The sequence below is a fragment of the Ahaetulla prasina genome, unplaced genomic scaffold, assembly GCF_028640845.1.
Source record: "Ahaetulla prasina isolate Xishuangbanna unplaced genomic scaffold, ASM2864084v1 Contig195, whole genome shotgun sequence".
Taxonomy (NCBI): domain Eukaryota; kingdom Metazoa; phylum Chordata; class Lepidosauria; order Squamata; family Colubridae; genus Ahaetulla; species Ahaetulla prasina.
In genome coordinates, this window is record NW_026681948.1 from 1 (window position 1) to 14,356 (window position 14,356).

Here is a 14,356-nt window from a genome sequence, read left to right on the forward strand (position 1 = left end):
TTCTTTGACTGGTTTCTCTCATGGCTTCCTAATTCCATTCGAATTCCAAACTTCTCTGTTCCATCTTTAGCATAGATCACTTGGAACGGTTCACAGAAATCTTGATTCTCCTGCCCATCATTACCTTCAAAGCAAAAGGGAAATGAAAATGATCACAAGGTTAGAGAAAAAGATCAAAGTGTAGAAAGTCAAATGAATTTCCTTCTGAGTTTCTCCGAAATTCCATTAGGTGATATGTTTGCATGCTTACAGTGGTGTGATATAGACATGATGATTTCTATATTCATAAGTCATGAAAGCTTTGAAAATATCTAGAAAACATCTCTTTCTTCACAATTATCTATGGTATATATATGCAAATCTCACTCGGTCAGTTTTGAGTTAAGGAATAGAATGGAATAACAAGAGTTGGAAGGGACCTTGGAGGTCTTCTAGTTCAACCCAACCCCCTGCTTAGGCAGGACCACTTCAGACAAATGGTTATCCAACATCTTCTTAAAAACTTCCAGTGTTGGAGAATTCACATCTTCTGGAGGCAAATTCTTCCACTGATTAATTGCTCTGTCAGGAAATTTCTCCTTAGTTCTAAATTGCTTCTCTCCTTGATTAGTTTCAACCCATTGCCTTCAGGTGCTTTGGAGAACAGCCTGACTCCCTCTCCTTTGTGGCAGTATTGGAACACTGCCATCATGTCACCCCAGTCCTTCTTTTCATTAAACTAGACATACCCAGTTCCTGCAATCGTTCTTGATGTTTTAGCCTCCAGTCCCCTAATCATCTTTGTTACTCTTGTCAACATCTTTTTTACATCGTGGCGAGCAAAACTGGATGCAGTATTCCACGTGTGGCCTTACCAAGGCATTATAAAGTGATTTTAACACTTCACGTGGTCTTGATTCTATCCCTCTGTTTATGCAGTCCAGAACTCTGTTGGCTTTTTTGGGAGCTGCTGCATACGGCTGGCTGAAATCTAAATGGTTCAAAAACTATTGAGCAGGGTATCACGTGTACCGTATCTGTAAATTTTGTTTTTCTTGCCTAAACGTATTTATTACATTTATTAGGGTGGGTTAATACCAGCAGAGAACTGTGAGAAATGAAACAATTTTGAAACAATCTCCTTCTTCCCTGGTGTATCTTGGAGCAGCTGGTCCACGGTGTCCGTCTGGCAGGCGGGACCCCCACTTGTCCCGTTCCTTGATCCCAGCGATGAGACTTTGGAGCGAAATCCCTTGCTGAAGCCTCCCATTGGCTTGTAAACGCTCTTTGTGCTGAGACTGGAAAGTTTGGGAAGCTTCAAGAATGGCTATTTCCCTGCCCCAAAGTCTCATTGGCTTGCAAGGGCTCTTTGGCCGGATCAGGTACAGGCGTCAGTTCGCAGAGAAAGGAGGCCTGAAGAACTTTAGTGCGAGATCACATGAGACCAGTAGTGCAAGATCTCAGGCTACTAATCTTGCGTGATCTCACACTGCAGTACTTTAGGCTGATGTTTGTTTAAGAACTGAGGACTGCACAAGATCCAGGGCAAAAGTCTTTAAAAATGAACAGTCCTTCCCTCTCTTTGCAAAGCACTTTGCCCTGGATCTCGTGCAGGCCTTAGTTAGCAGAGAACAGAGGCCTAAAACACTGTAGTGCGAGATCTCAGTGCTAGATTTCCCACTACTGATCTTGCGTATCTCTCACTACATTAGGCCTCTTTTTTCTGCAAATGCAAAATGCACCAAAGTAGGCAAAGGAACTGACAGCTCGCCACATTTTCCCAAGGTACCGTATTTTTGGACCATAAGACACATGTAGGTTATGGTCCAAAAATACGGTACCTTGGGAAAATGGACCATAAGACACATGTAGGTTGACGACTTCCGGGTGCGTGGAGAAGAAGCTATGATTTAGCTGCTAACTCCCTAGTCAGTAGAGCTGTCAGGACATCGTAAATCTGGGTCCGACAGCTTGGAATTCTCTCCTTCGGGCAAAGAAGGAGAGATGAGCATTCAGGTTGAAGTTGAGACACCAGGATAGCTTCTAAGGCCCGGGAGTTCTCCTTCCATAGCCTGATAAGCTCCTGGCTGGTCGAGCTTCTGCCTTTATGAGACAAGAAGGCGTCAATTTCCACGTCTGGAGTTGATTTATGATGGACTGTAACGTGGATGGAGCAGAAACTGGAGTTTTAACACTTGTTTGTAAGAAGACTGCAAGCCCCTGAGGATATATTTGCTGCGAAGATAGGAGAGAAGAAAGCAAATGGCTGTTTTGTGGAATGTGTGTACTGAAAACGAAAGTTAAAGAAATGCTTACTAACAGCTAGTGTCGAAATAGGAAGATACTGACTAAATGGAAGAAACGAGAATCTTATGATTTATATTTTTTCCTCTTCTTTGGGATTATAGTGATTTAGAAGAAAAGTTTTTTGAATTTTTCTTTTTGAATTTTTTTTTCTTTTTCTTGGTCCATTATTAAGCTATATTTTTTTTAAAAAAATGGCTTTTAAGCAAATAGTGCCAAATGTCATTAAAAACTTTGAAATTTCCTCAGCTCAGATTCAAAAATTAAAAGAAGAAATTAAAAAGGAATTAAGAAATTAAGAGCTTTTGCAGATGATTTGGTGATTACTTTAACAAACCCTATAAATTCTAGTAAATCTTTGTTGGAAATAATTGATCAATATGGGAATGTCTCAGGGTTTAAGGTAAATCAGAAAAAGACAAAAGTGATAATAAAAAATATGGCCAGACAACAGAAAGAAAAACTAGAGGAAGTAACAGGATTTGAAATTGTAAAGAAGGTTAAGTACTTAGGGGTTTATATTACGTCGTCAAATGTGAAATTGTATAAGAATAACTATGAGTTTTATGGCAAAAGTTCAGAAGGAGTTGATTGTTTGGAAAAAACTGCAATTATCTTTGCTGGGAGAATTGCTGCTATTAAAATGAATGTTTTACTAGATTTTATTCCTCTTTCAGATGATACCAATAATTAAGAAAGATAAGAATCTTGAGGAATGGCAGAAGGAATTAACAAATTTATATGGGAAGGTAAAAAGCTAGTTAAAATGAAAATAATTCAAGATTCTCGAAAGGGAGGTTTAAAATGCCTAATTTTAAATTATATTGTGAAGCAGCTGCTCTCTCTGCAATAAGTGATTGGTTTAATTTAACAGAGGACAGAATTTTGAATATAGAAGGTTATGATTTGCTATATGGATGGCATGCATATTTAATTTATGACAAAAAAGTGGATAAGGCCTTTAAAAATCATGTGCTAAGAAATGCCCTTCTGCGTGTTTGGAAAAAATACTCTTATAAATTAAATTATAAGGTTCCTATATGGGCAAGTCCTAGACATACAGTAGAAAATATAAACATAGAACAGAATCAGGAAATGATTACATATAAAGATCTTTTGTATACTGAAAGAGGTAATTTGCAGTTAAAATCTCTGCAAGTATTAAGAGAGGAAGGGAAAAATTATACTTGGTTTCAATATGAGCAACTACGTGCTAGATGGAAGGGAGATCAGAAAATTGGTATAGAGCAGAAATTTGGTAAAGCAAATTAGAAATCAGTCTCAGGAGCATATAAAGAGATTGTATAATGTGTTACTTGAAATAGATTCTGAAAGGGACTTGGTAAAAGACTGTATGATAAAGTGGGCACAAAATTTTCAGGACCAATATTATTGGCGTGGGAAAAATTTGGGTTAGAAATGTTAAATTCATGAGCACAGAATCTGAGGGAAAATTTTTATAAAATGTTTTATAGATGGCATCTAGATCCTAAAAAATTATCGTGTATGTATCCAGAAATGCAAGCAAAATGTTGGAGATGTAATTGTGATGACGCTACTTATTTTCACATTTGGTGGACTTGTAAGGACATAAAGGCCTTTTGGATAAAAATTTGGTGGATTTTACAAAATGTTTTGAAAAAGAAGATAAAGTTCCTGCAATTTTCTTGTTGGGAATTATTACGGATTGTACAGTAATTGAGACTAAATTGATTTTAAATCTAATAACTGCAGCAAGATTACTAATGACAATATTGGAAGAAAAGAAGTACCAACAATAGAAGAATGGATATTGAAAGTTGCCAATTTGGCTGAGATGGCGAAGATATCAGCCTTTTGAAAGAACAATACATAAGAAAGATACTTAAAGGAATGGAAAAATGGATTGACTATATTCAGCGTAGATATCAGACTAAGAGTTATCAGACTGTTTTGAATGATTATGATGTATTATTTTGATTGCTTTTGGGGAAGTTAGGAATTGATGATTGTAGGGTATAATTAAGTTGGACGAAAATTTTTAGCATATGTTTGTTTTATTTTAACTATACCTTGTGCTCGTTCAGAAGTCGGGAGGGGGGCGAAGGGAGGAGGGGAGGAGGAAGGAAAAAAATTTTGTAAAACTTTTTGAATAAAAAAAAAAAAGAAAAAAAGAAATTCTTTACAGGAGTTTTTGGAGAGTCATTTTTTAGAAATAGATCAAAAATTTGATGAAATAGAGAAAGAGATGTTGGATTTTAAAGAAGTGGTGGAAGAGCAGAAGAGGGAAATGAAAATGGTAAAGGATGCAATTGCGCAAATATTGAGCTCTTGTATTCAGATGGAGGATGATCTTGCAGAAATTAATAAAGCTAATTTAGAGTTGCAAAGGAAAATAGAAGAAATTCAAAAAAATCAAAACAATTGGAACTTAGATAATAAGATGGAAGATATACAGGCAAAGGTAGATAGGGCAGATGAAGAAAGAGTAATATTATAATATAGATTAATGGAATATGCTATAAGGGTGAGGGGGTTGAAACAAAATAGGAAGGAAAATTTAAAGGAGATTTTTATGAAAGCCTTTGCTCAGGTAAAGGGTGTGGAGCCGGAAGATTTTGAGACTAATATTGAAAGAATTTATCATGTTAATTCTTGGTGGGCAAGACAAAATAGAGTACCAAGGGATGTGGTTATTTATTTTACAACTAAAAAGGTTAGGTATGAAATTTTGCAAGCCTTTTATAAAAATAAATTTCAAATATTGGGACAAGATATAAAAATGATGAAGGAAATTCCTCCTAAAACGTTAAGAAAGAGAAGAGAATTTGCTTTTTTAGTGGATGAGTTTAAGAAACATCAGATATATTTTAGATGGGAAGTCCCAATGGGTTTGTCAGTGAATTTTAGAGGCAGAAAGTATTTTCTTAATTCAGTTATGAAAGCGAGACATTTTTATATTAATGTTTTAAAGAGTGGGAATCCTTTGTTGTTAGATGCTAAGTTAATTGGTTTGGAAATGATGGAAAATAGAATGGGAGAGGGGAGGAATGTTTAAGATGTGAATATAATGATTATGGTTAATTTTTGGAATTGATTTGTTTAGGATATAAATTATAGGATTTTTGTTATTTGCTATTTGTATGGTATAAATCTATGGGATGATATTATTCAATTGTGAAGGATGGAAAGTGAAATTTATGAATTTAGATAATGTGGATGTAATGATTTTAACTGCTTACTGTTATATTGTGGATGTAGTTTAAATGATACGTTTATAGATAGTAAAAGTTATAAAGTTAAGTTGGAAATATTATATTTGAGAGATTTTATTCAAAATGATATTTGATTGATGGAGTAGTATTGGAAGATTGGATATTAAATCTTATGACAATTGAAGAAATATATAAGTGATGAAAATTTGAATTTGAGAAGCTGGATTGTAAATTAAGAAATGGACTTATGAAATTTGAAGGAATATACAAGTGGGTGAAAAAAAAAATTGAACTTTAGAATTAATTTTTAAAATGGACTGTAAGAAGAACGGACATTAAATCTTATGACAATTGAAGAAATATATAAGTGATAAAAATTTGAGTTCGAGAAGATGTACTGTAATTTGAGAAATGGACTTATGAAATTTGAAGGAATATACAAGGGAAAAAAAATTGAATTTGAGAAGATGGATTAGTTGGTATTTTTCTTTTCTTTTCTTATTTTTTTCTATCTTTTTATTTTTAATGTGAGGGGATCTAAAGTTTTAAATTTTTAAAGGTGGGAGGTTATGTATATTTTGTATACTTTAGTTTGTGATTGTTGGTCATAATACCCGGTATTTGCTCTGGGAAGTCTGAGGGGAAGGGAGGGGGAGGGGGGGAAATGATACATGGATTGATTATTAATGTACAGTAATTTTTGAAGATATGAAATTAAAAATTTTAAATGATATTGGGGATGCTCGACTGCCATTTCAGGAAGAAAAGGAGAGAGGAGTAGAAGGAGGGAAGAAAGTAGGTAGGAAAGAGTAGAGAAGGAGGAGGGGAATAAGAAGGTTAGATAGGGTGGAAGAAGGGAGGAGTGGAGAAGGAGGAGAGGAAGTAGTTAAGTGAAGGAGATGAAGGATGGGAAAGTAGTAGAGGGTAGAGAGGGAGGTTGTGAAGAAAGGAAGTGGCAATCGGGCAGGCCTGAATCAGTAATAAATAAAAATTAATGATTAATGATGGATAATAGTTTGTACATAAATATGATGTTGGAAAATGGAAATAAAAATTACTTATTAAAAAAAAAAAGACACATGTAGGTTTAGAGAAGGAAAGCAAGAAAAAAAATAGTTTTTGGCCTCTGCACATTCTGTTTTTCCCCTCCGTGATGCCGGAGAAGGCAAAAATGGGACACATGGTGGGTTTGGGAGGCCAAAAACAAGCCCATATTCGCTCTATGAGATACATAGACATTTCCACCCACTTTTTTGCACTGAATGTTGCACCGCCTCTGCTGTCATTTGTAAGTGAACAACGGACGTGGTGCGGCAAGACACAGAATTTCGGGACTGGGTCTCAAGGACTAGGGGGAGGGCTGGTCGTAACCTGGAACGGTCGCTAGGTGAACTGTCATAACTCGGAGATTATCTGTACCCTAGGATGGTCTGAGTCACACTGCATGAGGCCTTTGTTCTTGAATTGGATTGGGAGAATGCTCTTCCACAAGCTGAGTGTGAAAGTTCTGTTCTCACACAATTTTGGAGGTTTCAGAGAACAAATGACAACACATTCCTCTCACATGACCTCCAGAGGACACATAAAAGTACACCTCATTCTCTTCAGCCTCCACAGATAAGTTAAAATAGAAATGGAAAAACAGAGATAAGAAATGGCAGAGAAAGCATCTAAGCAAAGAGACATTGACTCCTTCCTTCCTTGGAGTACAAGGTCAGATCCTTTCCTTCTCCCTCCCAGGAGACAGTATCTGATTAGTGTTTTTTTAGTAAAAAATTAACTATAATCGTCTTCTCGAACTCTCTGATTGGGGACTAGAGAACTCTTACCCAGAGAGACCACGTTCCTATGGTTTTCCAGCATGACTTCTGAATGCAGCGCTTTCTGGTCCGGATCCAGAAGAGACCATTCTTCTTCAGAGAAAGACACAGCCACCTCCTCGAAGGACACAAGACTCTCCTGAACATGGAAAAAAGAACAGAACAGAATTCGCAAGATCTGTTCATCTTCATCAATGATTTAGACAAGAAGATAGAAGAGGAACTCATCAAATTTGCAGATAAGACCAAATTGGCAGGAATACCAACACTCCAGAATATAAGCTCCAGATATAGAAGGATCGACAGATTGGGCCCCATCTAACAAAACGAAATCAACAGTGAGAAATGTAAGGTTCTACATTTAGGAAAGAAAAACCAAATGCACAGGCATGGAATAGGTCAGTGATGGCTAACCTTTTTCTCTTTGTGTGTCAAAAATTTAAACATATAAAGAAAGGTTGCTGGAATTGGGTATGTTTAGTTTCATGAAAAGAGCATCCAAGAAGCAATGGATGGAAACTATTCAAGGAGAGAACCGACCTTCAAGTAAAGAGAAATTTTCTGACAGTGAGAACAATTAATCAGTGGAATGACTTGCCTCCAGAAATTGTGGATGCTCCAACACTGGAGGTGTTTAAAAAGAAATTGGACAGCCATTTATATGAAATGTTATAGGGCTTCCTGTCAGAGGAGGGGGTTGGACTAGAACAGCGGTCACCAATGGGTGGTCCATGGACCACTGGTGGCCCACGGGAAAATTTTGGTGGTCCGCAGAAAAATTATTAGTGGTCCACAGGATTTAAAATTATGAATTTAGTGGTCCCTACGGTCCAAAAGGTTGGAGACCCCAGATTAGAAGACCTCCAAGATCCCTACCAACTCTGTTATTCTGTTCCATTGTTCCCAAATTTCCAAAGCAAAGGTATGCACTAAATTAAATGGCTGTGTGTCACACAAGTCCTAATTTTAGCTGAGAAAATGGGCAAATCTGAAAACTGCTTTCACTGAAGAAATATCTGGGGAAGTTTGATCAAGTTCATTAATTCTGCAAAACCTTCAGTGCCTTTCACTAAAGTAATCCCACTTCTGGATTAACTGACCTATCACTCTGTCTATCATTGATTGATCTAGTAGTCTGAGCCATTGGCTGAAAGGAATAAAACAAAGAAGAGAAAATTACAAGTTATAAATGAGGAGTTATAAAAATGGTAATGTGGCAATGTGAGTGTTTATTTTTCATTAGCCTTGCACCATTCCGAGTCAAAGAATTACCCCCCAAAAAAGAGTCTGTAGCAGTTCCTGTCACTGTGATACGTTTATTCCTATTTCGTGAAGGACTTTTAAAAAATTCCTTCTTGTAAACTCAAAGTTGGAGGACTACCGAACAAAACAAAATAATCAGAGGAAGCTATGCTGGCTGACAGCAACTTGAAGCTGCTATTCTGCTTTCCATGTTGTGGAAAAACACAAAAATAACCCAGTCCAAACAAGGGGGGGAAAATAGAAGGAGAAAGCACTCTGCACACCCGCTTCACTTCCTGAAGGGAGAATAGAAATCTAATAAATTTTCCCTTTCTTACTTGATTTGGAGGGTCAACCGCTGTTTGATCTCCGTCATAAAAACCAGAAACTTTTGTTCTTTGTTTCTCTGTAAGGAATAAATAATTTCAAAATGTGCAATTAACAAAATAGGAGGAGGTATTCTATAGAAGAGAAGAGAGAGCGAAAGGAAGACAGATGGGTAATCAGAGGACATTACCTCCTGAGGGGTCCTGACTTGGATCTTCCCAAGGGATCTTCCAGAAAAATAGGTCCTGAGGGGGATTTGATGGGTTCTTCTTTCCCTCAGGATCTCTGATCTCCACAGTGCAACACTTCAAACAGGAGGTAGGAAAAAAGAAGCAGAATTAAGGTACATCACACGAAATAACATGGATTCTTATATTCGGAACACAACCTCAAAGCCTCCAATATCCATCAGTGACGTTGAGTAAGAAAACAATGGAACAATGTCCTACAAGAATTGGAGAATTGCTACATAGAATGAATGTCAGAGAAGTTTGGGAAGGAGGGGTGAAGGATTCAAACACATTCTCTATTCCCTTTTGAGCTCCCTAAAGTTTCTCACCTGCAACTGGACCTGCTCCTTCTGCTCCTCCGCCTGGCTCAGGAGGAAGCCTTCAGCCAGGGCCACCGCTTGGGAGCTGGTCTCTGCTCCACACTCCCACACCCAGCTCTCCATCTCTGAGGGCAGAAGAGCCAGGAGATGCTCCAGAACCACCAGGTCCAGCATCTGGGCTTTGGTGTGCTTTTCTGGTCTCAGCCATCGCCTGCAAAAGTCATGGAGTCGGCTGCAAAGTCCTCGGGGACACTCCGACTCACGGTATTGGATGAGGTTCCAGGGCTGAACTTCTGAAGGGAGGATGGTTTCCTCCTCCAGGATCTTCTGCCAGGTCCTTGTCCAGAGCTTCCCCCACTTCCCAGGCTGAGCAGCTGAAGGGCCTTTTCCAGCTCCCTCCTTTCCCAAAGGTTGTGTCTCCATCCTTTCTCTCTCCTGCAGAGCAACTCCAAGTGGCTCCAAGGACTCTTCTGGGTCTCCGGATGCCTCTTCCTTCACGGGACCATTTCTGGGGCCGCAGGACTGATCCCTGCAGGTGATTCCGCTCTTTTTTTCTCCCCCAAGAGAAAAGTTTGCCTTGCAAAGACCACAAATGGCTTCCAGTTTCTGTATCTGAGATGGGAAGAAAAACAGAAAGAATTAGAAAGTGGGATTCAGCCACTGAGCGACCTTCACCCAACCTGCCCGGAGCCCCAAGCGGCTCATCCCAGCCCAGGGCCGAGGTCCCCCCAGCAGGGCCGGGAAGGAGGCCGCTGGAGAGGCCGCCCCACTTCTCTCCCCATCCGGAGACAGGATGGGGTCCTCGGGGAACCTGGTGCGAATCCTGCCTCCTCCTCGCCCGGCTTCTCTCCACTCCTGCTGGGCCTCCGCAAGGCCGACCCTCCCCTCCCCCACTCGGGCCCTTCCCCTGATCCTCAGTTCCCCCTGCAGGGAGAGGGGGGTTGAAAAGCATGGGACCGGGAAGAGCCCCCCACCTCAACCGGGGCACGTCTGGATGTCCCTCCGCCAGATTCTCCCGCAGCCTCTCCGCCTCCTCCGGGGTCCCAGGGATTAAGGAGAGCGAGTGCGGAGTCCTAGAGAGGCAAGCGTTTGTGACGTCACTTCCTTTTCAGCCTCTTCTGGAGAGTCAGATGTGACGTTCGCCCTCCAGTGGGCCAATGGGGAAGCGCCTGTGGTTCCCTTCCCTTGGCAGAGGGCGCCCCCTGGTGGACTTGGGGCGAAGTGCCAGGATGGTAGAAAGGGCGGGAAAGAGGAGCGCGTGGGAGGGGGAAGGGAGAGGGCGGGGATGATGGGCATGTAGGGAAGAAAGGCCCCTCTCTCCATGGCTCCCTGTCGGACAAAGGCTTCGACCTCTGTGCTTCTTCTCCCGCTTTCATATCAACCCAAATGCATTCCAGAGCGATTTGGTTGATTTCTTATATATAGTGAATCTCCACTTCCACCTCTTTCCTTCGGTCTGCTTCTTATTGATAGAATAGAAGGGAAGGGAAGAGAAAATAAAAAATAAATATTCTTTCCGGCAGCCCCTGAGATACTGGAAGATGCCGTCATCTCTCCCCAAAAGAGAAAGTGGCCCAAAGGTCTTGAAGACCCCGTTGCGGCTGAGGGGGGGAGGGCGGGCTCCCGCCTGAGGGGATCTGCGCTCTGATTGGTTGCTGCGGGTGGAAAGGAGGCGTTTCCCTTTTTTCCCGCCTTTTCCTTCTGGGCGCTGTTTGAGATTTACCTCAGGATGTTCCTTTGTGTCTGCTGTGGATGTGAAATACATTTTATATTGAAATAAAATTAAAAGTTTGTGTCTGCATCTCCCACTTGGACAGCAGCTGCATATTTATTTCCTCCACATTAAATCTCTTCTGTGCCCCTTCCAGTCGGGGGTTTCTATTTTATCCCCTGATAGTGTCGGAAGAAAAATCAGCCAGCCCCCTTGCTCAGGCAGGAGAACCTCTAGCATTTCAAACAAGTGGCTGAGAATCGTGAAGAGGAAAGAAAGTGGGAGGGGGGGGTCCCTTGTGGAGCTGCCATGAAACCCCCTTCAGCTGCAGCCCCTCCATACCCGAAATGATCCCCCCTCCCACTTTCTCCGCTTCTCTCTCTGCGCCGAACAATCCTTCAGGGTGACGTCACAAAGGACTCTGCCCGGAGACTGATGACGCTTAAAAGTAAAGAGAATTCCCATTGGATAAAAAAGGTTTGGATAAAGAGACCACAGAGTCAGGTAAAGTGTTCCAAGCACTGATGATTCTGTTGCAGAAGTCATATTTTCTGCAATCTAGATTAAAGCGGTTGACATTAAGTTTAAATCTATTAGTTGCTCTAGTATTATTGCAATTAAAGCTGAAGTAGTCTTTAACAGGAAGGACATTACAATAGATGATTCTGTGAGTTAAACTTAGGTCTTGTCAAAGGCGTGAGTTCCAAGTTTTCTAAGCCTAGGATTTCAAGTCTGGTGGGATAAGGTATTTTGTTGTTTTCAGAGGAATGGAGAACTCTTCTTGTAAAATATTTCTGGACACGCGTTCAATTGTATTGATGTCAGAAATGTGGTGAGGTTCAAACAGTGAGCTGTATTCTAGAATTGGTCTAGCAAATGTTTTATCGCTCTGGTTAGTAGTGTGGTGTTTTGGAAAAGAAGCTATAATTAGGTTTACAATTCTTAGAGCTTTTGTTATGTAGTTGCAGTGGGCTTTGGCACTTAGATCATTTGACATGAAAACTCCAAGGTCTTTAACGGGATGGGGTCGTCTGTAAGGTAATGTCCATCTAGTATGTATTTAGTTTTGGGTTCTTTTTATATGTAAGACTGAGCATTTGCTGGTTGAAATTTGGAGCTGCCAATTTTTAGACCAAGCGGATAGATGATCAAGGTCGTTTTGAATGATAGAAGTATTGTCTGTGGTGTTAAATAGTTTGACATCATCAGCAAAGAGAACACAATTACTTGAGATGTGGTCAGAGATCATTAATGTATAATATAAAAAGTGTTGGTCCAAGGCTGCCTTGAGGAACACTCTTGACAGGAACAGGATTTGATAAAGCATTGCCAATTTTGACCACTTGTTGTCTGTTAGACAGAAAAGCAGATATCCATTTGTGGAGGGGTCCTGAGATGCCATAGGATGTTAGTTTTAAGAGAAGTTTATCGTGTACTACTGAGTCAAAAGCTTTGCAGAAGTCTATGTAGATTGCATCTATTGATTTGCCTTGATCGAGATTTGAAGTCCATATGTTTTTGCAGTGGAGAAGTTGTAAGTTACATGATAATTTTTTCCTGAAACCAAATTGTTTGTTGGAGAGTAGGTTGTTAGTTTCTAAGTGTGAGGTAATGGATTGGTTGATGATAGACTCCATGACTTTGCAGGTGACGCAGCAAAGGGAGATCGGTCTGTAGTTTTCGACTAAGCTGGGGTCTCCTTTTTTGAAGATAGGGATGACTGTGGCTAGTGACCAAAGTTTGGGAAGAGAACTGGTAGTGAAAGCTTTATCAAAGATAATACTTAGGGGTTCTGCTACATTAATGGAAAGTTTTTTTAAGAAGTATGCACATAGTCCATCGGGTCCAATAGAAAGCAATGGTTTTAAGTTGTGAAGGGCTTTTCCAACGTTGTCTTCTGTGAAGTCTATATGAGTTAAATCATCATAGTCATTGCTGGTTCGTTTGTGGAATGTCGGATATGTGTTATCGGAATTAACAAAAACTGAGCCAAAGAAAATGTTGAAGAGGTTTGCTTTGACTGTTTCGTCATTGCATTCTTTGTTGTTAGAATCTTTTAGTGGTGGGATGGATCTTGAGTCTTTAAGTTTATTGTTGACAAAATTATAAAAGGCACGATTGGAATTTGTGCGCAGAAGGTTCTCTAATTTGTGCATTCAGTTTTTATTTGGTTGCGTATGTTTCTGTAGCGGTTTTTGAAATCTGTAACATAGCCTTTTTTGTTTCTTTTCCAGAGGGATTTTTTTTTGATTGAAGCTTTTTTATTGATATGGGTAGTTTGTTTTTCTTGGTCATGGTAGTCATTTGTGGTACATATAGTTTAATGACTCTATTGATTTCAAGTAGGAAGACTCTATAGTGGTCTTCAGTGGTTATGCAGGTTGCAAACAGATTTTGCCAGTCCAGAAATGAAAGATCGTTGTTTATAAGGTCGTAATTGGCTTTTTTGAAGTTGTAGTTGGGACTACTGTTGTTATGACGATTTAAGTATGGACGTATATTGAGACGAAAATCAATCATGCAGTGGTCACTGTTGGAAAAAGGTTCTTTAATTTGTAGTCCATAAATTGAGTTTGAATTGTTGCAGAAGATGAGGTCAAGGCAGTTGTTGAGTCTTGTATTGTTAGTTACAAGTTGTTCAAGACCTAGGTTTGTAACAGCGTTGTATAGTGTAGTATGGATTGGGTCAGTTGAACATTCATTAGTTGTCCAGTTAATGAGAGGTAGATTTAGGTCACCCAGGAAGATGAGAGGATATGGGCAAGAGGTAGCCCATGTTAGCATTGAGGTTAGCATATTTGCATGGGTAATGTCATAGTCAGGAGCTCTGTAGCATAGTAAGAATCGAAGAGTAGTGTCAAGGGATAGGTCGCATACTATAGTTTCAGGAAGAGAGAGTTTATGTGCTACTTGGATATTTTTTAGATTCAGTGACTTTTTGTAAAAGATAGCCACTCCACCACCAACGTTAGATTTACTTTTTTTCCCCCTGCATCAAGCACAAAGTCCAGAAGTGGTTTCCAGGCTAGGTCTATTCTTTTTTATTTGATGAAAACAGGTAATTTTGCATCTCTGCAACTCTTCTTACTACCAACCTGCCTTCCATTGAGGACCTGTATAACACATGAGTTCAAAAGAGGGCTGTGAAAATATTTACAGATGAGAACAATCAACCAATGGAACAGCTTGCCTTTGGAAGTTGTGGGAGCTTCATCACTTGAGACTTTCA

The 14,356-nt window shown here is 39.9% G+C and overlaps 1 protein-coding gene across 1 annotated transcript; it reads right to left on the reverse strand.

The window, feature by feature from the left end:
• Window positions 1–5: 5 nt before the first annotated feature.
• Window positions 6–10,692, reverse strand: LOC131187291 (zinc finger protein 287-like; the record flags this gene model as incomplete). Its single annotated transcript, XM_058161556.1, has 6 exons — window positions 10,391–10,692; window positions 9,426–10,028; window positions 9,057–9,171; window positions 8,878–8,945; window positions 7,307–7,436; window positions 6–124 (listed from the first exon to the last, which is right to left on the reverse strand). Coding segments are annotated over exons 2-6 (846 nt in total), but the record flags the coding sequence as incomplete, so codon positions are not given.
• Between the last annotated feature and the right edge of the window lie 3,664 nt (window positions 10,693–14,356).